Source organism: Oncorhynchus mykiss, unplaced genomic scaffold, assembly GCF_013265735.2.
Source record: "Oncorhynchus mykiss isolate Arlee unplaced genomic scaffold, USDA_OmykA_1.1 un_scaffold_195, whole genome shotgun sequence".
Lineage (NCBI taxonomy): Eukaryota > Metazoa > Chordata > Actinopteri > Salmoniformes > Salmonidae > Oncorhynchus > Oncorhynchus mykiss.
The window spans coordinates 704,425-729,010 of NW_023493678.1; the positions used below are offsets into that span (position 1 = coordinate 704,425).

At 45.7% G+C, this 24,586-nt stretch overlaps 2 protein-coding genes and 1 long non-coding RNA gene across 3 annotated transcripts in view; 1 reads left to right on the forward strand and 2 right to left on the reverse strand.

Annotated features, from left to right (window-relative positions):
* The window catches only part of LOC118947734, a 62,125-nt gene extending 39,224 nt beyond the window's left edge, over nucleotides 1-22,901 (reverse strand). The window contains exons 1-4 of the mRNA XM_036972862.1: nucleotides 22,537-22,901; nucleotides 22,319-22,385; nucleotides 21,955-22,108; nucleotides 21,634-21,670 (exon numbers count right to left, since the gene is read on the reverse strand). Coding sequence (XP_036828757.1) covers nucleotides 21,634-21,670; nucleotides 21,955-22,108; nucleotides 22,319-22,385; nucleotides 22,537-22,590 — 312 coding nt within the window. The 5' untranslated portion in view covers nucleotides 22,591-22,901. The remainder of the gene's footprint in view (nucleotides 1-21,633; nucleotides 21,671-21,954; nucleotides 22,109-22,318; nucleotides 22,386-22,536) is intronic.
* Nucleotides 15-4,317, forward strand: LOC118947730. Its single transcript, XM_036972831.1, has 3 exons — nucleotides 15-3,338; nucleotides 3,531-3,609; nucleotides 3,855-4,317. Exon 1 carries the CDS (start codon nucleotides 677-679, stop codon nucleotides 2,312-2,314), a length of 1,638 nt encoding a protein of 545 aa, XP_036828726.1. The 5' UTR covers nucleotides 15-676; the 3' UTR covers nucleotides 2,315-3,338; nucleotides 3,531-3,609; nucleotides 3,855-4,317.
* LOC118947741 lies at nucleotides 17,036-17,819 on the reverse strand. The gene is made up of 3 exons (XR_005041923.1): nucleotides 17,772-17,819; nucleotides 17,508-17,589; nucleotides 17,036-17,084 (listed from the first exon to the last, which is right to left on the reverse strand). It is a non-coding gene; the product is annotated as an uncharacterized LOC118947741 (long non-coding RNA).
* Nucleotides 22,902-24,586: the final 1,685 nt, after the last annotated feature.

A 24,586-nucleotide genomic window follows, 5' to 3' on the forward strand; every position in this document is an offset into this window, starting at 1 on the left:
GGAATTGGTCTATCAAGAGTCACTGCGGTCTTCCTCCTCGTTTTCATTCTCAACTGCCAAATCACAGAAGACAGAGTGGGAATTTGCACTCCCATTCCTTCTGAGTTACCCGAGAGTACTGCTCAGCCCATTGTAAGATGCTCAGTCATTGACATGAGCGAATCTACTAAGCCAAAAACAATGGTGTGTGATGCCAGAACAAGCATGTTTGCCATAGCCGATACCATCATGAAGAAGGTATATCCAGAGGCAGAAGGGCAGGTTACATCTCACCCTGATCTAACAGATCCAATAGCTAGACTGGAGGAGCTCATATCTCAGGGTAGGATTGGTGCTCTCTCCCGTGATCTCAGTCACCAAGTCAACCGCATAATTTCCGATAGCAACTTGACCCCTCTGGGACTGACAGTGGCGGCTGGAAAGAGTGCATCTGATACCATCCTTTCGAAGCTGAAGAGGAATGACAAGGTGGGGAAGCCCACAACTTACGAGCTGGTTCAGCTGTTTGTAGAGGAGTCTGTTAAGTGCCTCCTGCTTCCTAGTTTTGTGCCCTATTCAACTTCAATGAGTTTGGCTCAGGGGGCCAAGGTGTTGGCTAGAGTGTCTGAAGATAGAATTTCATGCTCTTCTTCTTCTTCATCAGTATTTAGTGACAGTCAGTCTCTTTACCAAAGTTATGGTAAGCCAGGTCATGTACTCTGTGGATTCTGATGCAGAAAGTAGAGGATCCTCTCCAACTGAATCTCTCCAAACATCTGAACCCACTATATCTGATGTAGGCAATCTATTGAGTGGCAAGTCCTCCCCTCGGCTGTCTCCTTCTGGCACCATTATGGCAACAAGCGAGACCTCCAATGCAGCACAAATCTTGAAGGCCAACATTGATGGAGAGGAAGTGGATACCACCAGTCATTCTGGTGTAGCTCAAAACATTGTCAGGGACGATATGTCAACCAGCCCAGACATGGTCAAAGATGTCACACTTCCAACCCCATCCTCTGATAACTTGGGCAGTGATGATGACTTCACCGGCCTCATCAGCATGTTAGTAATGAGAATTCTAACAGAAATCCAAACCCCAGCAGAAGATTACCCAGTTGACGTCACACGCAAGTCACAAGACCTGATCCCTAAAGTTATGGAGGTCTTCTGTGCATGGTCAGGCTGCTCTGAGACACAAGCCTATCCAGAGAACTTGAGGATTCATAAAGTCTACAGAGTAGTCTATAAAAATCTGTTGGAGGAGTTTGGCTCGGAGAAAATCCTCCAACAGGCCGTGTCGACTCAGGACTCTTCATTTGATAGGATTCTTGTCAAGTCTTTGAGTGAAGCGCTTCTCCACAGATGTAATGAGGCATTGAGGGCAGCCTCAAGAACGGAGCGACGCCTGGTGAAGAATCCTGAGCTTGCAGAAGTTCATAACCGAGAGATTCATAACCTTGTGAAGGCAGGCTTGTCCCAACCAGAGAACGAGTGGCCGACAGCCCCCAGGCGTACGGCCCCTCCGCAACCAACTGAAGCTTATGAGTTAAGGAGGTCCGCCCAATGCTACAGCATTTCTACGGAACCAACAACGGCTCTCCCTGACCTAACACAATCCCAAACACTGCCGGATCTGATCACTGCCACAAACCAGACCTCAGATGGGGTGGCTTCTATACCTACCTCCCTCGCGGCAGAGACACTACTCCAGCAAGCACAAGCAGTTAGCTTCCCTGAGGAGTTAAAAGCTCTGAAAGCCGGTAGGGAAGTGGCTAAGGACAGCCGTCTTCTCTCTCTTGCCCTAGAATATGATCCAATCCTTGGAGTGATCAGAGTCGGAGGGAGGCTGCGCCAAGCAGAGGTTTTGGACCCAGATGCTATCCACCCAATTATCATTGACTCCAAACCCTTGGGATATCTCTCTGCAGACATCGCTGACCCCGATCCGGTTACACCGAATATGCTCTTGATGGGACGCCGAGATGCGTCACTTCCTCAGGCCATGTATGCTGATACCAACCTCGTAGGCAGACGGGGGTGGCGACACAGCAAAATCTTAGCTGACCATTTTTGGGCCCGATTCATTCGGGATTACCTACCAAGTCTACAGCACAGAGGGAAATGGCGGAGAGAAATGGCCAGCCTGGAAACTGGCCAAGTAGTAATGATGGTGGACCCTCAGCTGCCTCGAGCCTCCTGGCCGGTGGGCCGTATAACTAAGACTATGCCTGGGACCGATGGTCGTGTTAGATCAGTGAAGAACCGGACATATATCCGGCCAGTTGCCCGACTAATTCCTCTCCCTGAGATGACAGAGGACGGGGAGCAATGAGCCTTTTTTGAGGAGTGTGGAATTTAACAAATTTCCGGGGTGGCTGTAGAAAAGGCCCATGGAGTTGGTGGAATACTCCTTTAATTCATTGCCATTTACTCAGCTGGACCAGGGGCGCTCTAATTAGGTCAGGTGGAAATGTCCGACAGATCTCAACTCCATAAAAGGAGGAAATTGCCATCGCCTGATCTCGCTGCTTTCTCTTCCTTAACTCCATCTGATCCAGAAGTTCTGTGCGTCCATGAATCCACGTAAGTCCACCGACTATGTTACCTTTCATCGGAATTATCTGTGGCGATCGGGAGAGTGGGCCATTCAGTTATTGTTTATAGGTTTTACCGCGGAGCGCGGCTTGGAGCGCACGCTTCAAACATATTGTGTAATGTGAATTGTCAATGATCACGGCCCTACGGATCCTCATAGGCCAATTATGCAACCGATATGGTTCATATGTATTGAAATTGATTATATGTACACATGAAGATAATTGAAAGAGTGAAATGAGAAACGTCATTGTTTGCTAACTGATAGACTTTGATCATGGGGATTATAGATTGTATAACCATTCCCTGTTTGTATTCTTTCATGATTTATGATAAATAGTTACGAGCCTAAATGTCTCACGGATGATTACTATTGACTTAATGAACTGAACTGTTGACCTCCCTAACTTGTGTTAATAATGAATTATATGATTTGATCTTTGATTATGAATCTGATTGGATACATGTTATTTGTTTCCTTTGTGATGCAGCACAGACTACTCAGTAAATATACCACTTTATGGTTAAAGGAATTCCTGCCTCAGTCTCATCCATTCCTCTGTCACCTGACACGTGACCACCTGTTCACCTTCACTGTCAGTCATCCTACCTGTCCAGCTACTCACACAGATTCCACTAATCTTTCAACATCAGTCAAAACCACCGGGCCTAAGGCTCTTCCACTGGCTGAGGATGTGAGGGCTAGCAGCGGGAAACTATCTTTTCTACAAAGGCTGGTCAGGCTGACAAGCAACTTAAAGGTACAGCAAACGTATTTAAATGAACAGTTGTGAGTAAACAATGCTATTCAGTGTAAAAATATAAAACCATCCGTTCATTCCAAAACCAATCATAAATGTTGTTGTGCTGGTGTGGTAGGTGTGATTGTTATCATCATGAGGTTGTTCAGCTGTGACATTTTTTAAAACATGTTTTTCTCTTTAAATACTTAGCTATTCAAGAAGGGGAACAAGAAGGATTCCCACCGCTCTGAATCAGAACAAGTACAGACCACTGCTGAAGATGGCATGCGTAAGTTCACACAACAGGACAACAGTCTGTTTGAGATATTGGTGTACAAATAAATGCCATTTCAAAATAACCTTACAAAGGTTATATACGCAATCAGTAGTCATCTCTTATGTAAAAGTAATTATATTCTCCAAAACTCAAGCTGTTGGTTCTCATTTTATCAGTGTCAGTTATGTTGAGTTGTAACATACATTACATCATTTCTGAATTAAAGTGCATGTAAACGCTCTCTCTCTCTTCTGTAGTGCCCAGCATAGTGCCACATGCTGCCATGTCTGCACTGCCAAAGGATCTCCCCGCCAGCTCCCAACAGGAGACGCCTCACAAACGTCCACTTCTCGTCAGGATGTTTTCTGCCATCTCCAAAGGCCTGTTCAAGCCCTTCAAACAGTCCTTAAAGACCAAGTAACTTCAGACAATTAATTCAACGTCATTCATTGCATTAAATTGGCCTTTGTCTTCTTATGTGCTCCCGTTAACAGACCAGATTACAATACTGGTCTTTTAAATGTTAGCAGTGATAGCAACATTAACTATAGTGGTGTGTGTATAGCCCTTCTACACAGTCTGACCCTTCTGACACTGTGTGACATGCCCTCTGATCCAGTGATCTAGGATCTTCTGAGTGGCTTTAGGCCTGAATCTCTGCCCTCCTGCCCAAATAAATGTTTTCTCTTCTGATATATCTGCCACTGTCAGAAGCCAGCAGGGGAAAACAGACAACGCTGTTGAGAGCTTTCTTTTCTCCCTCATGACTAAAACACTGAGAAAGGCTTTTATCTATTGCAGCATATTCCATCTTTTGATTTAACCTATTATACGGTAGTAGTACCCATTATTTCCCAACGGTTATATCACAGGAAATGTGTTATAAAAAGTAAACTTACAGTACAGTGCATCCGGAAAGTATTCAGACCACTTGACTTTTTCTACATTGTTACATTACAGCCTTATTCTAAAATTGATACAATTATTTTTTCCTCATTAAGCTACACAAAACACCTCATGACAAAGCGAAAAGTGTAGAACATTTTAGCAAATTTATTAAGAATAAAAACAGAATTACCTTGTTTAAATAATTATTGAGACCCGAAATTGAGCTCGGGTGCGTCCTGTTTCCATTGATCATCCTTGAGATGTTTCTACAACTTGTTTGGAGTCCTGTGGTAAATTCAATTGATTGGACATGATTTGGAAAGAAACACAGACCTGGGGGAAGGGTATGAGAAACAATATTCTCTGATCTGATGATACCGAGATTGAACTCTTTGGCCTGAATCAGGATCCTGGGAAAGATGAACGGAGCAAAGTACAGAGATCCTTGATGAAAACCTGCTCCAGAGGTTCACCTTCCAACAGGACAACGACCCTAAGCACACAGCCAAGACAATGCAGCAGTGGATTCGGGACAAGTCTCTGAGCCCAGACCTGAACCCGATCGAACATCTCTGGAGAGACCTGAAAAAACAGTGCAGCGACGCTCCCCATCCAATCTGACAGAACTTGAGAGGATCTACAGAGAAAAATGGGAGAAACTCCCCAAATACAGGTGTACCAAGCTTGTAGCGTCATACCCAAGAAGACTCGAGGCTGTAATCGCTGCCAAAGGTGCTTCAACAAAGTACTGAGTAAAGGGTCTGAATATTTGTAAATGTGATATCAGTATTTTATTTTTAGTACATTGTTTTATATATTTTTTAATCAAAAACCTATTTTTGCTTTCTTTTTATGGGTTATTATCTGTAGAGGGGGGGTGGGGAACGATTGAATCAACTTTAGAGTAAGCCTGCAACGTAACAATGTGGAAAAGGTCAAGGGGTCTGAATACTTTCCGAATGCACTTTATGTAATGAAAATATTAGCTGGTTGCCACTATAGATAGCTAGGTTATCCAGTGCAGTGGTAATACTGCCTGCCTTGGGAGATAACGTAGGATGCGTGCTTATCCGGGTCCCAGAGACACAATCACAAGCTTTCTTCAGACTACATAGCTCAAACTTACAACGTAAAGATATGATTATCACTACATAGGTTTTTTTTAACAAGAAGGGTGTTTTCTATATCTACCAACTATGAAATTACAGACATCATAAACGGTAAGCATGAGAATAATATCATCAAGGCGGACAGGGACAATGTATGAATACACAAAACATTATTCAAATGGACATTCCCCAAATGAGCTATGCACCAGCCCATAGCCACAGGATATCTATGGAGGAACATTAATATATTCATCAATTTAAAAAAAGGCATGAATATTGTTTTTCTGCTTTTCTGATCTTAAACCTCCCCCTGGATGTTGGTCCAGGTTTCCTCCAGGGGAGACCTTCTGAAACAGTTGCGAAGGAAACAGCCGACAGTTACAGTACTGTGTTGAAGATAGATGATGACACTCTTAAAAGACAGGTCATTCCTTTACATGGAGCAGTTCCTTAAACCAGGTTAGATTCAACACAGCCACCTCAAACTGGACTCCACCACTCCTTCATAACGCTGGATCTGCTAGTCAGTCACTGAGTGCATTAACACTGATGAGATGTCCTGTTTAGCCTAGCTGAAAGGGGAGCTCTAACTAGTCCTGTGGGCACCTAGCTGCTGGGCTTGGACTGGGTCTTGCCCCTCATGGCCCCTCCGCGAGCCTGGCCCTTGGCTGGCTGCTGCTGTACTGGGGACTCTGCTGCAGCGGAAACTGGGGCCTGTTGGGCCGGGCTGTGAGGAGGGGGGGTCTGTATCTGAAGCGAGGCAGCTGCAGTCACCACCTGCTGCTGGAGGAGCTTCTGCTGAACCACCTAGGCTGTGCCTGCTGGAATCATCTGGACCTGGGGATGTAGTCTGGGTCAGGGCAACCGTCAGGGGCTGGATCTGTTACGAGACAGGAAGAGGATCACATTAAATCAACTATGACAGACAAAATGAGAAATTGTAGGATTTTTAATGAATTTATTTGAAATTATGGTGAAAAATAAGTATTTGGTCAATAACAAAAGTGTATCTCAATACTTTTGCAATGACAGAGGTCAAACGTTTTCTGTAAGTCTTCACAAGGTTTTCACACACTGTTGCTGGTATTTTGGCCCATTCCTCCATGCAGATCTCCTCTAGAGCAGTGATGTTTTGGGGCTGTTGCTGGGCAACACGGACTTTCAACTCCCTCCAAAGATTTTCTATGGGGTTGAGATCTGGAGACTGGCTAAGCCACTCCAGGACCTTGAAATGCTTCTTACGAAGCCACTCCTTTGTTGCCCGGGCGGTGTGTTTGGGATCATTGTCATACTGAAAGACCCAGCCACGTTTCATCTTCAATGCCCTTGCTGATGGTAGGTTTTGTTACTTTGGTCCCAGCTCTCTGCAGGTCATTCACTAGGTCCCCCCCGTGTGGTTCTGGGATTTTTGCTCACCGTTCTTGTGAGATCGGGGTGAGATCTTGCATGGAGCCCCAGATCAGTGGTTTTGTATGCCTTCCATTTCCTAATATTTGCTCCCACTGTTGATTTCTTCAAACCAAGCTGCTTACCTATTGCAGATTCAGTCTTCCCAGCCTGGTGCAGGTCTACAATTTTGTTTCTGGTGTCCTTTGACAGCTCTTTGGTCTTGGCCATAGTGGAGTTTGGAGTGTGACTGTTTGAGGTTGTGGACAGGTGTCTTTTATACTGATAACAAGTTCAAACAGGTGCCATTAATACAGGTAATGAGTGGAGGACAGAGGAGCCTCTTAAAGAAGAAGTTGCAGGTCTGTGAGAGCCAGAAATCTTGCTTGTTTGTAGGTGACCAAATACTTATTTTCCACCATAATTTGCAAATAAATTCATTAAAAATCCTACAATGTGATTTTCTGGATTTTCTTTTCTCATTTTATCTGTCATAGTTGAAGTGTACCTATGATTTAAATTACAGGCCTCTCTCATCTTTTTAAGTGGGAGAACTTGCACAATTGGTGGCTGACTAAATACTTTTTTGCCCCACTGTATGTATGTATGAATGTATGTATGTATGTACACTGCTCAAAAAAAGAAAGGGAACACTAAAATAACACATCCTAGATCTGAATGAATGAAATATTCTTATTAAATACTTTTTTCTTTGCATAGTTGAATGTGGTGACAACAAAATCACACAAAAATTATCAATGGAAATCAAATGTATCAACCCATGGAGGTCTGGATTTGGAGTCACACTCAAAATTAAAGTGGAAAACCACACTACAGGCTGATCCAACTTTGATGTAATGTCCTTAAAACAAGTCAAAATGAGGCTCAGTAGTGTGTGTGGCCTCCACGTGCCTGTATGACCTCCCTACAACGCCTGGGCATGCTCCTGATGAGGTGGCAGATGGTCTCCAGAGGGATCTCCTCCCAGACCTGGACTAAAGCATCCGCCAACTCCTGGATAGTCTGTGGTGCAACGTGGCGTTGGTGGATGGAGCGAGACATGATGTCCCAGATGTGCTCAATTGGATTCAGGTCTGGGGAACGGGCGGGCCAGTCCATAGCATCAATGCCTTCCTATTGCAGGAACTGCTGACACACTCCAGCCACATGAGGTCTAGCATTGTCTTGCATTAGGAGGAACCCAGGGCCAACCGCACCAGCATATGGTCTCACAAGGGGTCTGAGGATCTCATCTCGGTACCTAATGGCAGTCAAGCTACCTCTGGTGAGCACATGGAGGGCTGTGCGCCCCCCCAAAGAAATGCCACCCCACACCATGACTGACCCATCGCCAAACCGGTCATGCTAGAGGATGTTGCAGGCAGCAGAACGTTCTCCACGGCGTCTCCAGACTCTGTCACGTCTGTCACGTGCTCAGTGTGAACCTGCTTTCATCTGTGAAGAGCACAGGGTGCCAGTGGCGAATTTGCCAATCTTGGTGTTCTCTGGCATATGCCAAACGTCCTGCACGGTGTTGGGCTGTAAGCACAACCCCCACCTGTGGACATCGAGCCCTCATACCACCCTCATGGAGTCTGTTTCTGACCGTTTGAGCAGACACATGCACATTTGTTGCCTGCTGGAGGTCATTTTGCAGGGCTCTGGCAGTGCTCCTCCTTGCACAAAGGCGGTGGTAGCGGTCCTGCTGCTGGGTTGTTGCCCTCCTACGGCCTCCTCCACGTCTCCTGATGTACTGGCCTGTCTCCTGGTAGCGCATCCATGCTCTGGACACTACGCTGACAGACACAGCAAACCTTCTTGCCACAGCTCGCATTGATTTTTCCATCCTGGATGAGCTGCACTACCTGAGCCACTTGTGTGGGTTGTAGACTCCGTCTCATGCTACCACTAGAGTGAAAGCACCGCCAGCATTCAAAAGTGACCAAAACACCAGCCAGGAAGCATAGGAACGTGTGTGTGTGTGTGTGTGTGTGTGTGTGTGTGTGTGTGTGTGTGTGTGTGTGTGTGTGTGTGTGTGTGTGTATGTCCTCTCACTGTCAACTGCAATTATTTTCAGCAAACGTAACACGTGTAAATATTTGTACGAACATAAGATTCAAAAACTGAGACAAACTGAATAAGTTCCACAGATATGTGACGAACAGAAATTGAATAATGTGTCCCTGAACGAAAGGAGAAGGGCAAAATCAAAAGTAACAGTCAGTATCTGGTGTGGCTACCATCAGCATTAAGTACTGCAGTGCATCTCCTCCACATGGACTGCACCAGACTTGCCAGTTATTCCTGTGAAATGTTACCTCACTCTTCCACCAAGGCACCTGCAAGATCCCAGACATTTCTAGGGGGGAATGGCCCTGTCCTCTCCATCCGATCCAACAGGTACTAGACATGCTCAATGGGATTGAGATCCGGGCTCTTTGCTGGCCATGGCAGAACACTGACATTCCTGTCTTGTAGGAAATCAGCCATACTGCTCGTTCTGTGCGTGGTGGCATTGTCAAGCTGCAGTGTCATGTCAGGATGAGCCTGCAGGAAGGGTACCACATGAGGGAGGAGGATGTCTTCCCTGTAGCGCACAGCATTGAAATTGCCTGCAATGACAACAAGCTCAGTCTGATGATGCTGTGACACACCGCCCCAGCCCATGACGGAACCTCCAACTCAAATCGATCCCGCTCCAGAGTTACAGGCCTCTGTAACGCTCATTCTTTCGACGATAAACGCAAATCCGACCATCACCCCTGGTGAGACAAAACCGCGACTCGTCAGTGAAGAACACTTTTTGCCAGTCCTGTCTGGTCCAGCAACGGTGGGTTTGTGCCCATAGGCGACGTTGTTGCCGGTGATGTCTGGTGAGGCCTGCCTTACAACAGGCCTACAAGCCCCCAGTCCAGCCTCTCTCAGCCTATTATTCAGTCTATTCAGTCTGAGCACTGATGGAGGGATTGTGCTTTCCTGGTGTAACTCGGGCAGTTGTTGTTGCCATCCTGTGCCTGTCGCATGTACCGATGTGGGTGTTGTTACACGTGGTGTGTGCAGGTGTTGCTACACGTGGTCTGCCACTGCGAGGACCATCAGCTGTCCGTCCTGTCTCCCTGTATCGCTGTCTTAGGCGTCTCACACTACGAACATTGCAATTTATTGCCCTGGCCACATCTGCAGTCCTCATGCCTTCTTGCAGCATGCCTAAGGCATGTTCACGCAGATGAGCAGGGACCCTGGGCATCTTTCTTTTGGTGATTTTCAGAGTCAGTAGAAAGGCCTCTTTAGTGTCCTAAGTTTTCATAACTGTGACCTGAATTGCCTACCATCTGTAAGCTGTTAGTGTCTTAACACCATTCTATAGGTGCATGTTCATTGTTTGGCGCCACCAAACAAGAGGCTGGAAGTATGGGAGTGGGATCCATGGACCGCTCCTCTGTGTCATACAGCCGGGACAGTGCGTCTGCCTTAACGTTCTGGGAGCCTGGTCTGTAAGAGAGGGTAAACACAAAATGGGTGAAAAACATGGCCCACCTTGCCTGACGAGGATTCAGTCTCCTCGCCTCCCGGATGTTTGCGATGGTCAGTCCAGATGAGAAAAGGGTGTTTAGCCCCCTCATGCCAATGTCTCCACGCCTTCAAGGCCTTGACGACAGCCAACAGCTCCCGGTCCCGCACATCATAGTTTCGCTCCGCCAGGCTGAGGTTCTTCGAAAAGAAGGCACAGGGCTAAAACCCATATGGCATGACGAGGTACTCATAATGCCCTAAGGTGGTACTAAATGCCGTCTTACGCTCGTCTCCCTTCCGAATACGCACCAGATTGTACGCACTCCTGAGATCCAGTTTATTGAAGAAGCGAGCCCTGTGCATTGACTCAATGGCCATAGCAATAAGTGGTAGGGGGTAATTATACCTCACCGTGATTTTATTGAGACCTCGATAATCAGTGCACGGGCACAAACCTCCATCCTTCTTCTTCACAAAAAAAGAAACTCGAGGAGACAGGTGAAATGGAGGGCTGAATGTACCCCTGACGCAGGGATTCGGAGACATATGTCTCCATAGCCACCGTCTCCGCCTGCGACAGGGGATACACGTGACTCCTGGGAAGTGCAGCGTCTACCAGGAGATTTATCGCACAATCCCCCTGTCGATGGGGTGGTAAGTGAGTCGCCTTCTTTTTACAGAAGGCGAGAGCCAAATCGGCATATTCTGGGGGAATGCGCACGGTGGAGACCTGGTCTGGACTTTCCACCGTAGTAGCACCAACGGAAACCCCTAAACACCTACCTGAGCACTCTCTTGACCACCCCGTGAGAGCCCTCTGTGGCCAAGAAACAGTGGGGTTATGACAAGCTAACCAGGGTAGGCCCAGCACCACGGAATACGCAGGAGAATCAATAAGAAAAATACTCATATTTTCCCTGTGACCCCCCTGCGTTACCATACTCAAAGGAGCGGTTGCTTCCCTGATAAACCCTGACCCTAATGGTCGACTATCTAAGGCATGAACGGGGAAAGGCATATGCACAGGAACAATGGGGATCCCTAAACTATGAGCTAATCCTTTATTAAGGAAATTCCCAGCCGCGATTGAATCTACTAGCACCTTATGCTGGGAACGCAGGGAAAATTCAGAAAAAGTAACAGAGACAAACATATGTGCAACAGAGGGCCCTGGATGAGAATGGTGCCTACTCACCTGGGGTGATGCCAGATTGCCCTGCCTGCTACCTCGATTCCCAGAGGAACCAACCCGGCACAGTCCAGCAGTGTGACCTCTGCGGCCACATATGGTGCACGAGAGGGAACCCCCTCCGGTCTCCCTGCACTCTGCACCTCCCAGCTCCATGGGTATCGGAGATGGAACAACCAGACCCCGATCTGGACGTCCGCGAGTAGCCAGCAGGTTGTCCAGCCGGATGGACAGGTCCACCAGCTGGTCGAAGGTGAGGGTGGTGTCTCTGCAGACCAGCTCCCGACGGAGGTCCTCACTACAGCGGTAATGGTCGATCAGGGCCCTGTTGCTCCATCCAGCACCGGCAGCCAGGGTCCTAAACTCCAGCGCAAACTTCTATACGCTCCTCATCTCCTGCCTCAGATGGTAGAGGCGCTCACCCGCCGCTCTGCCCTCGGGTGGGTTGTCGAATACTGTCCGGAAACAGCGGGTGAACTCCTCAAAATCGTCCAACGCCGCATCTCCACCTCCACACACAGCGCTGGCCCACTCCAGGGCTTTCCCGGTGAGGCACGAGACGACGGCGAAACTCTTCTCACGGTCCGATGGAGCTGGGTGGACCATGGCCAGGTACATGCTTAGTGTTAGGAGGAAACCCTGGCATCCGGCAGCATCTCCGTCGTATCCCTGTGGTATGGATAGATGGATCCTGCTAGGTTCAGGTGGGAAAAGGGGTGTTCAGGGTAGACCCCCGGTTGTCCTGGTAGAGGCGCTGGAAAAACTGTCTCCCAGCGGTCCATATTCTGGACAACGCGATCCATGGCTGCGCTCAGTTTGGAAATCATCGCCGCATGTTCCATGACGCGCTCCTCCACCTCCACGGCTGGGGTACCTTCTCCTGCTGACATCATTTTGGTCAGAGATTCTATCACAGTCGTGTGTATAGGTGGCAGGGAAGTCAGGCGCAGGATAATTCAAACTTGGTGGAATGGAGTAGTTTAATAACTTAAAACACATAACTCCAAAACCATGAAATACAATGAAACAAAGTGGGTACGAGGACCCGTCGCGCACCAAATACAAAACACGAATACTGAACATAAAACAATCTCTGACAAAGACATGAGGGAAAACAGACGGTTAAATACACAACAGGTAATGAATGGGATTGAAACCAGGTGTATAGTAAGACAAGATAAAACCAATCGAAAATGGAAAATGGATCAATGATGACTAGAAGACCGGTGACTTCGACCGCCGAGCACCACCCGAACAAGGAGAGGCTTCGACTTCCACAGACGTTGTGACACCCACAGGGTGGGCTTTTTCATACATGCAGGATTTTCTTTCCCAATGTACCTCTAAATGTATTCTGCTCAACCAGTATCTCCGTCTCAGACAGATGACAACAAATCCCCAGCAACACAAATATTGATAATATCTCTCTGACTGGAATAAGGTTCTCAATGGCAAGGCTTTTCTTCGTCAAAGAGAGACATCCATACAACGGTAAAAGAGCACCCGGATCCCACTTTCTCTCACATTTGACACCGTTCAGAGGTAAATCAGGCACTCCTGAGATAAACACTTCATATGATGCCTGCCCTGTGCCTGAGCAGAAAGATGAAACTGACTCTGAAAGCCCCACCAGCTCTACCCAGTACTGCTTTATCTGCTCTGTCGGAATGCGGGAGACACTGTCAAAGGAGATGAGGATATCAAAACACAATGCTACACTCCAAAGTGCTGCCGTGGGGCTTTCCTGAGCTGAACAAACTAGCTGTAAAACCTCTGGCTTTCACTGGCTTCTAGATCAGAGCGCTTGCATCATTGCTATTTTACAAGAGAATGAGAAATCGACTGAAGGGAAACAGTCAACCATGTTTCTTGTTTGAGAAATTTGACTTCATCTTGCCTCATTCTTAAAAAGCTAGGGATGAAAATGATCTATTACAATAATAAAAAGCTACAACAAACGAACGCACAATTCTGTATTTCATCACGTTCTACCTCTGTCAAGACACACACACACACACACACACACACACACACACACACACACACAGGGAACAAGAGCAAAAAAGTGCGGTCATTCATCTACTGTCCTTAACACCATGACAGCTCCTGTCCTCTGAGGTCTGCTGAAACTCCTACTCCCCCAGGTTTAATGGGACCAGCCATTATGACCCTCAGAGGTTTCCTCTGTGCTGTGGTTTCTGGTTTTATGTCATGCCACAAAAATCCTTCATGCTTAGCTCTGCATTGACCCACAGTGAAATCCTCAAATCCCTCTCTAACACTCACACTCATAACTACAATGACCTGTTTGGTATGGTTATATAAGACAAATGGTTATTTAAGGCAAAAACTAAAGTAGGGTGGTTGGTTAGGGTGGAGGGGTGGGCATACAGTATAACACGGATGTCTAACGATCCAAAGGTTATGATTTTGAATCTCATCACAGACAACTTTAGCTAATTAGCAAACTTTCAACTACTTACCACTTTTTAGCTACTTTGTAACTACTTAGCATGTTAGCTAACCCTTCCCCTAACCCTTATAGCTAACCCTTCCCCTAACTCTAACCTTAACCCTTTAACCTAACTCCTAAACTTAACTTTAACCTTAACCCTAACCCTAACCCCTAGCCTAACTAACTTTAACCAGGTAATTTGTTTTTGATGGAAGAGGGAGGTGCAGACATGGGATAGATGGTAGAAGAGCAATGATAGACGCTGCCATCGGTTTTCTGAAAAAAAGTGCCAGATTTTTATTTTATTTCACCTTTATTTAACCAGGTAGGCTAGTTGAGATTAAATTCTCATATACAACTGCGACCTGGCCAAGATAAAGTATAGCAGTGTGAACAGACAACAACACAGAGTTACACATGGAGTAAACAATAAACAAGTCAATAACACAGTAGAAAAAAAAGAGTCTATATACATTGTGTGCAAAAGGCATGAGGAGGTAGGCGAATAATTACAATTTAGCAGATTAACACTGGAGTGATAAATGATCAGCTGGTCATGTGCAGGTAAAGATACTGGTGAGCAAAAGAGCAGAAAAGTAAATAAATAAAAACAGTATGAAAACAATAGAATCTCACCATACCTTCTCTGCTATGCAATCTGGTTTCAGAGCTGGTCATGGGTGCACCTCAGCCACGCTCAAGGTCCTAAACGATATCTTAACCGCCATCGATAAGAAACATTACTGTGCAGCCGTATTCATTGATCTGGCCAAGGCTTTCGACTCTGTCAATCACCACATCCTCATCGGCAGACTCGACAGCCTTGGTTTCTCAAATGATTGCCTCGCCTGGTTCACCAACTACTTCTCTGATAGAGTTCAGTGTGTCAAATCGGAGGGTCTGCTGTCCGGACCTCTGGCAGTCTCTATGGGGGTGCCACAGGGTTCATTTCTTGGACCGACTCTCTTCTCTGTATACATCAATGATGTCGCTCTTGCTGCTGGTGAGTCGCTGGCCCTTCTTTGGACACTGTGTTGACAGGCCTCCAGGCAAGCTTCAATGCCATACAACTCTCTTTCCGTGGCCGCCAATTGCTCTTAAATACAAGTAAAACTAAATGCATGCTCTTCAACCGATCGCTGCCTGCACCTACCCGCCTGTCCAACATCACTACTCTGGACGGCTCTGACTTAGAATACGTGGACAACTACAAATACCTAGGTGTCTGGTTAGACTGTAAACTCTCCTTCCAGACCCACATCAAACATCTCCAATCCAAAGTTAAATCTAGAATTGGCTTCCTATTTCGCAACAAAGCATCCTTCACTCATGCTGCCAAACATACCCTTGTAAAACTGACCATCCTACCAATCCTCGACTTTGGCGATGTCATTTACAAAATAGCCTCCAATACCCTACTCAACAAATTGGATGCAGTCTATCACAGTGCAATCTGTTTAGTCACCAAAGCCCCATATACTACCCATCATTGCGACCTGTACGCTCTCATTGGCTGGCCCTCGCTTCATACTCGTCGCCAAACCCACTGGCTCCATGTCATCTACAAGACCCTGCTAGGTAAAGTCCCCCCTTATCTCAGCTCGCTGGTCACCATAGCATCACCCACCTGTAGCACGCGCTCCAGCAGGTATATCTCTCTAGTCACCCCCAAAACCAATTATTTCTTTGGCCACCTCTCCTTCCAGTTCTCTGCTGCCAATGACTGGAACGAACTACAAAAATCTCTGAAACTGGAAACACTTATCTTCCTCACTAGCTTTAAGCACCAACTGTCAGAGCAGCTCACAGATTACTGCACCTGTACATAGCCCACCTATAATTTAGCCCAATCAACTACCTCTTTCCCTACTGTATTTATTTTATTTATTTATTTAGCTCCTTTGCACCCCATTATTTTTTACTTCTACTTTGCACATTCTTCCACTGCAAATCTACCATTCCAGTGTTTTACTTGCTATATTGTATTTACTTTGCCACCATGGCCTTTTTTTGCCTTTACCTCCCTTATCTCACCTTATTTGCTCACATCGTATATAGACTTGTTTATACTGTATTATTGACTGTATGTTTGTTTTACTCCATGTGTAACTCTGTGTCGTTGTATGTGTCGAACTGCTTTGCTTTATCTTGGCCAGGTCGCAATTGTAAATGAGAACTTGTTCTCAACTTGCCTACCTGGTTAAATAAAGGTGAAATAAAAAATAATATTTAAAAAAATATAGAAAGCATCTCAGAGGGTTGATCTAGCTGCAGATAGCTAATTCTCCTCTATGTGTTTTCCCCTTGCTGCTAATAAGCTCTTACCAATCTAACTAAATTAATAGAGAACATCTGGTTATCTGACAGTCTATGCAGCAACTATTGTATTAGAGTCAAGCTGTGGTTATTTTATTTATTTTCCTAGACAAGTCAGTTTAGAACAAATTCTTATTTACAATGACAGCTTAGGAACAGTGGGTTAACTACCTTGTTCAGGAGCATAACAACATATTTTTACATGGCCAGCTCAGGGATCTGACGCTAGCAACTTTTTGGTTACTGGCCCAATGCTCTAACCACAAGGCTACCTGACGCCTGAAGTCCTGCCAACTCAAAAGCTGAACAATAAATGTGTAACCAAGGGGGAACTAGTGCATTTCTCTGAGAAAATCTGCTTCAGTATTATCAATCTTCGAAAACATTTGAAATTCTTGTAAAATCATTGGCATTTATTTGATCAAATAGACTTTGAAAGGTTAGACATGCAGAAATTCCTCTTGTCAAAAGTCTTGCTGTTACAAAAGTAGTTCTTCATGCAGCGTAACAGGTTACAGGTTCTTCTTGGTGAAGCGCCTGAATGGCTTCATCATTGCTGAAAAGACCCTGACAATCAAGGATCGTTTTTTGACAGGCTGAGATATGGAGGGAGAAACCTCTCCAATTGGAGCTAGAAACACAAGAGAAATGGATGGGGTGAGAGAGAGAGAGAGAGAGAGAGAGAGAGAGAGAGAGAGAGAGAGAGAGAGAGAGAGAGAGAGAGAGAGAGAGAGAGAGAGAGAGAGAGAGAGAGAGAGAGAGAGAGAGAGAGAGAGAGAGAGAGAGAGAGAGAGAGAGAGAGAGAGAGAGAGAGAGAGAGAGAGAGAGAGAGAGAGAGAGAGAGAGAGAGAGAGAGAGAGAGAGAGAGAGAGAGAGAGAGAGAGAGAGAGAGAGAGAGAGAGAGAGAGAGAGAGAGAGAGAGAGAGAGAGAGAGAGATTCAGTATAGTAACGTTGAAAAATAACAAGTGCTATGAGTTTGATAGGCATTCCTATGTTTCTAACACACACCTAAACAAAACTACAAGCTATAGCAGAGCTCTAAAACATCCTTACCTATGCAATGTCTATCAGTAGAGGGAATCTCAGTATGGTCTTGGACTGAATGGCAGTCCTTTTTGTTTCCTCTCTTGGAACGCTAACAGAAGAAAGGTAAAGAAAATGGTACAGAGAATAAATAAATGGAACACTTCTGAATCCATGGCAACAATTTAGTGGTGAATAAAAAATATTTATTTCATGTATTTGTCTTATCATAGCCACATCAATAACATCAGCACCTAACTGGAACCAAAAACAAATGCTAACTCCCTGCTATACCTTGAAGTTGATCCTGAGTTTGGTCATTGAAAAGCAAAGGAAGCTCATTCTTGCTTTCTGCTCAGCCCCCCTCTCCGTCTTAGCCTGGTCTGATGGGTTTGTTGCAGCAGAAGCTGGTCTTGACGCCTCCTTGCATCCCTGTACCAGCTGCTGGGTCAAGGACTTTACCAGGACTCTGTCAAATGCAGGGTCCTGGGAGGAAATAGCTGCTTGCAGGGTGTTATAAGAGCCAAACTCCTCCATGAGGTTTTTATGTACACCTCTGAACACCCTTTGGATGTTCAGGTTCTGGGAATATGCCTGTGTCCTGGAGAATCTGGATGCAGCACAGAACTCAGACAGGACTTGTCTGATGAGTTGCTGAGATGTTTCTGTCAGATCTGCTGCCTGTTGGGAGGGTCCATCTAGGGCTGAGGGTCTGATCTCCGATAGCAACCTTATCACCAGTATGGTGACAAAACAGATGCCATCATCTTTGCTGGAATCCATCAAGTACTGCAGTGGGAATGCAGTGGCACTGCTGATGTCCGGGATGATTAAGAGCTCCCTCAGATGGCCAGAGCTGCTAGGGATACACACCTCCTTCTCTTCAATGTCAATCCCCTCTCCCTTTGGTACCAAAGAGGTTCCCTTGCTGGTGAAAGACGGAGTGGAGGATCGAAAAGAGACTTTAGCACTCGGTGGTCGGCTGCTGTCAGTCATTGGACTGTTACGATGCAGGGGTTCATCTGTGTGTGCCATCATCTTTGTCTTTAGGTCACTTGTAGAAATCTCTGGCATTTTAGAGTCCCTGGTGTCGATGCAGGAGCTCCTGACGATGGGGCAGGTCAGATCAAAAGGCACTTTGTCAGGGATGGGAGTGCCAGGGAGGTTGATCTCTAACTCACACTCTGACCTAGGACCCTTTGAAGAGCTGGACAAGGAACTACGACCATTTAAAGAAGTGGATAAAGATGAACAGGTTCGAGGGATGTCTTGGCAGACTTGTTCACTGTCATCCTCACTTTTCTCAATCTCCTTCAGCATAGTTCCTACCATATCATTGATCTGAAGGAGCTCCCTGGAATCCTTCATTCGCCCGAAGTTTGAGATTTCACTCTGGATAGCAACCAGGATTTCCCCAAGGGTCTCTTTGGAAGGAGCCATTTCTGTCCTTTCGGATCCGGATGGCTTCAGCCCTGTGAAGAAATCCTTAAGTGTGTTCTTCATACTGACGCAGATGTTCTTAGCTGTTGACCAAAGCTTCTCCTCTGATATTTTAACACTCAATTCAGTATCATCCAGTTGGGAGCCCCCGTGGGAGCACTGTGAAACTCTCCCACTTCTTTCCAGTAGCACAGTGTCAGTGGACTCATTTTTCTGGAAAATAGTCGCCATTCCTTTGACAAAGGTTTCCACTAATCCAGAGGCTGTATTCTCAGAGGACATGGAGGACATGGATTCTGAAAGGACATGGATCTCTGATGGTGAGCTAGATGATAAGCCAGCCTGCAGACTTTTCTGAAGACCAGTATGGCTGATCTGTGTGATAAAGGAATGACTGGATCTCATCAGCACTTTACTCACTGCCTCTTCTGCCTGAGTCTGAAAGTCATTGCTAGAGAGCTTCTTAATGCTCTGAATCAGACTAGTTGAGGACTCTGTGATTCTGACACTCTCTTCTGAGCTCAGTTGAGAATATTGAGTACTCACGCTCAAGTCTTCATTGGGTGAGGGTGACTGGGAAATAGTATAGTCATCAAGCTTTGATAGGACACCATCAACAAACCAACAAGCCTCTAGGGACTCATCAGATGAACTGACAACGGCTAAGGATTTATTCTCCACTTTTGATAACTCTGACTTGTAGATGGAAAAAACACTGCTAAGAACTTCTTGAGTACTGGTATCCAGATTGGAGAGACAGAGAGCTGGTATTGGTTGGCTCTCTCTGGGAACTCTACTGTGTTCGGTGCTGGGTAACTGGACCTCAACAGTTGAAACAGTTGCCTTTTCCAGGGTGTCTGAAGACTCCCGAAGAGAAGCATCCTTAGCCACACCTTCTTCTCGAGCGGCTAGAGTTAAAAGGTCCCTCAGCTTTGCTCGTATACGGCCATAGAGTGTGCCGGCTAGAGAGAAGGTTCTCTTCTGTGAAGACCCTGTTTTGTGGTCATTTACAGGAACTGGCCAATCAACTGCTTCACATGTGTCTTCAAATGATGCTATCGTCTCCATGCCTCCCACAAATGCCTTAACAATCACTGTGGCAGTGGAGGTTACAGATGTCAGGGCTGTGCAGCTGGTATTCGGCGGGGCTTCAGTAAGGCTAGGAGCAGCACTAGAAGGCCTAGAGGAAGGAACCATGCCAGAAGAGCTGCTGACTTTCCTTGTAAGGATGGTGCTCACCGCCTTCAGGGCTTTAGACTGAAAGTCGGGGCTAGAGAGGGTCTGAATCTTTCTGGCCACCACACTGGTAGAGGATCCAGTCTCTTTGAGAAAGTGAGTGGTCCCTTCCTTCCCAGATGGACACTCAACATCTAGGTCACATTGAAGATTGGTCAGAAATTTAGACCCCAAGATTGTCATCTTCTTGGCCAGATCCAATAGGATGTTGAAGTCCTGTGCCATTTTGTCCATTGTGCCGACAATGGCCTCCAGCACATCATCGGTCACAGGGTCCATGAGGGGCTCGATAAACCCTACCCACTCTGGCTCAGATGTTTGGCTCTGTAGCTCGGCCAGGATCTGAACCGAGGCTACCCGAATGACCTCCTTGCCTGCTGCTATGTCCTGACTGTCCATAGGGGGGCAACTCCCCGGGCTGGCCTGAATGGCCACTGAGAGGCCAGAGTTAAGCTGGTGTACCACCTCCCCCACGATAGCACAGCTCAACTCGGAGGAGCTGGAGGAGGTGGGGTTGGAGTGACCCTCACCCAGGGATATCAGCAGGCTCTCTTCCGTTACCCCAAAAAGAGCCTTAAGAGGCTCCTCCATGAGGGGAGCCTCTCTAGTTGCAGGCAAGCTCTGCAATGAGGTCTGGGACCTTGAAGATAAACACACAATCACCACTTAAGCCATGCAAATGTAACCAACTGTATCTAATCTGGGTCATTAGTGAGCCTGAAAACCAAATTAGAGCAATGATGGATTACTTCTCATACCACCGTAGTTCTAGAAGCCTAAAGCCAACTGACACGATTTTTTGCCTGATTTTTATGTTTGTACAACATCAGAATATGATTATTTCTGAAAGACATGTACCTGATCTATTTATTCATAGATGACTTCATGGCTTACCCAGTTAAAAATGACTTTCACCTGGACCCACCCCCCCAGTGGCAACATTTCCAGAACCAGAACTTACCAGAACTTAAAACTACAAGGTGTGAATTCCAAGTTAATAATTTATGATAAGTATGGATCAGGTCTTGCAATTATTATGTTGAAATATTGCTGTGAACATACCTCTTAGGCGAACAGCATGGTGATGAGGTCCTGCGAGTGGATTTTTGGCGGCATCCTGCACTGCCATTCCTCCTCCTCTCCTTAGTCCAGTAGTTCATCTCACTGATCAGCAGCCTTTTCTCTCTCTCATCCAGACTGCCTAAGGAATCCTCAGACCCTGTCAGAGAGCACTGGGATTCTGGGGAGGTTGCCCCACTCCTCAGGTTCACCCCCATGATACGAGCTAGCGCTGGTAGGAGAATGCGGAGGGCTGTCTGGGTCACGACTTTAACAATCTTCAGACACAGCATGGAGAGCTGCTCGAATGTGAGCTATGGCCAACAAACAGAGTAATGTTTTTGTCAATCAAGCAATTCCATGACACCATTCCCTATATAGCGCACAACTTTTGACCAGAACCTTATGTGGAGAGACTTACATTATTTTTCATGCCCTGCTGAATCACTCTCCATTGGCTAGAGAAAAGAAAAGAAAGGAAACATATTTTACCTGCACACTGGTGTTGAGTTAGTGGAGTCACTAGATAGCCATGTCAGGGAAAATAAACGTGTATTTATTTAAGCAATTAGCAAGTCCATGAGATATTTTGTTCTTGATTTACAGGAAGAGTTAGGTGTGTGGTTACAGTGATGTTAGGGTTAAGTGTAGTGTTTGAAATCCCATTTGTGGTTAGAAGGTGCACTATGACTATAAATTCAGAGTTGTTGTATGTGAGGTTGGAAAAAGACATGGGACTTGCTCATCAGTTAGACTCCTCAGGAAGGAGAGGAGGATTGGGGCACAGCATGTCCCAATCTTGAGAGAAGGCATTAGAGTTTTCTGAGCCTCCTTCTCCAGCTGCTCAATGATAGATCCCCTTTCCCGGAAACCACACCCGGGTGTCTGAGAAGACTCTGGGAAACCGCAAAGAGAAATCTAAAGTTGAATCTGAACTTGATCCCTAATTTCCTTCACCTTTAGGGATTTGATTGCACTGGACAGGTAAAAGCACATCTCTCTGCGGGCCTCCACTATATTGCTTTCACCTATATAGATACTATCTACTCAGATCGGTGCTGATGAATTTGAACACAACCTGCACCCAACATGAAGTAATCTCGGACCTGCACCAATGCTGCTGTCCTCCTCCACGGAAGTCTTCTTGGCACCGCCACTGGACTTACGTTTAGCCTACATGACAACAGATTATAGGTCTAATAGCAGATCTAAGGTCAGTGTAGCGTCTCCTAATGCTTTAAGGCTAGGATTTAGTGATAGTAAACTAATCCTAGATCTGTGCCTAAGTAGGCAGAGCATGTGTAAAGGACAGCATATTTCTTACCTTGCCTCCTGTCCTGTTCTTGTTGGTCTCATGTGTCTCTGTTTCATCCTTCATGTTCTCCACTACTTTATTTTGGTCATCCGGGGGATCCTCCCATTTCACGCTCTGGTGGATAAATAAGAGGTCAATATCAGTCCTAGGTTGTGACTTTATGAAACAACTTATTCGCTCCTATTTTAAACAAAACGGCAATAGTGGTCAGATTTCAGGCCATGGATCAAACCAGTGAGACCTATTGCTGTGTTAGTGACCTACTATATTGTTAGTAATTTCTCCTCTAAACTCAAAATAGGCAAATGAACCATACCTTGCTGTCATCTGACATGATGAGTAGCTTATTGTTGTAGGATGTTTAGAGGAAATACTAATACCTCCTTTGAAAAAACGTCAGTGAACCATCGGCAGACAACTGAAGTGAATATGAACGTCCTTGAATTATGCCAAAGCATTGTTGAATACTCGATTCCGATTGGCTGAAGCCAGAGCATTCTTCAAAGATGTCATACACACATGATGTCACAATTAGGCCTAAGTCTAATATCTATATGAATTGTCAATGTCATTAGAAAACAAATCAAAGCTTGTCAAAGTTCTGCCAAACGAAAATATGTCTAAGTGCACGTTTTTGCGTTTAATTTATGGTTTATCATGCATCGTCATTCATCACCATATACAAAAACGTAACTCGCTGCCATCCATTAGCTATAATTCTGAGGTTGTAAAGCTGCAAAACTAGGACGTGCAATAAATTATAACCACTTGCAGAATAATTTCAAATCAAAGACGTTCCGTTGCATAGAGCTGACACGTTTCTTGGCGTCAGGGGACAGTGCCATGGTGCTGAAATGTTTCGAGTCTGGGCAGCACCTGAGACCGCGGCATGGTGCTGAAATGGAGCAGGGCTCAGTTCTATGGATATCTCATGCGGATTTTCCTGCTAGCCTATGTATAACGATACTATAATTACATTATTTTCATCCATCCGTCAACACAAATGGCATGTCAACGTTCCCCAAATAATAATGCAATGAAGCCAAGCCGAGATGTATGGTTCTTCATCCAGAGGACGAAGCACCACTGTATCATCTAAAACCTTCAGAGAGATCCCTTAAAACTGTAGTATAAATTCTCCACGGCTGTTATGGTAGCTAGGTTAATTTAGCGAGACATGGACAAATCCAACACATTGCGTTTCTACTGAGTCCTGCTTAGAGGTGACTGACCGTCATGTTGCTAGTTGTAATGACGCTTTTAAAACAAGAATAGTTATTTGTAATTGCTCTGGGAACTAATTATTGCAGAGCCCAGCTACACATCCTGCTCGCTGGGCTCATTATGGACAGCCAATGAGCAGTTCAGGTGAAAAAGTCGGCCAGATCTCATCCCTATAACATACATGATACTAGGATCCTGTAGCAACCTGCCGGCCTGCACGATCCTCCATGGCACGAATGCTACACGCGCAATATGGTATGCTAACATCCCACAACAATTCCCCAATTGGAATTACTTGCCTAAACTTCCAATCATACTTATTTTCTAATATCAACCATAGTTTCTGCACTTAAGGCAGACTTGCCATTAGAACAAGATGGGATTAGGACAACTGTAAAGCTCATTACACGTAGGCTAAAATGAACCTTACCTGGCTGTCGTCAGCCATTATGTGTAGCCCGTTAATTAAGGCTCTGCGCCTCTGATACTGCAGCTGTTCTGATAGGCTACTGTAGCTGTTCTGATAGGCTACTGTAGCTGTTCTGTAACTGTTAAACTAGTCTAATCGTATCCGTTGGAAACTGGTCAGTGAACCGTCCTCAAACACAATGAACTGATGTCAATATGGACATGAACCTTCACATAAAGATATCAAATACATGACGTCAGATATGCCTAGAGGTATTGTTGACTTATCATAGTGTCACAGTACGTGCTGTTGACAGCCTGCCCCGAAATCAAAAAGGAACATGGATTTTGTGAAATCTGTTGTGAATGTATCAGGAATGTTTTTACAATTATATAACTGCCTTCATTTTACTGGACCCCATGAAGA

Coding starts and splice junctions, on each gene's coding strand:
- LOC118947730 (XM_036972831.1), top strand. CDS start 677: ATGGTAAGCCAGGTCATGTACTCTGTGGATTCTGATGCAGAAAGTAGA.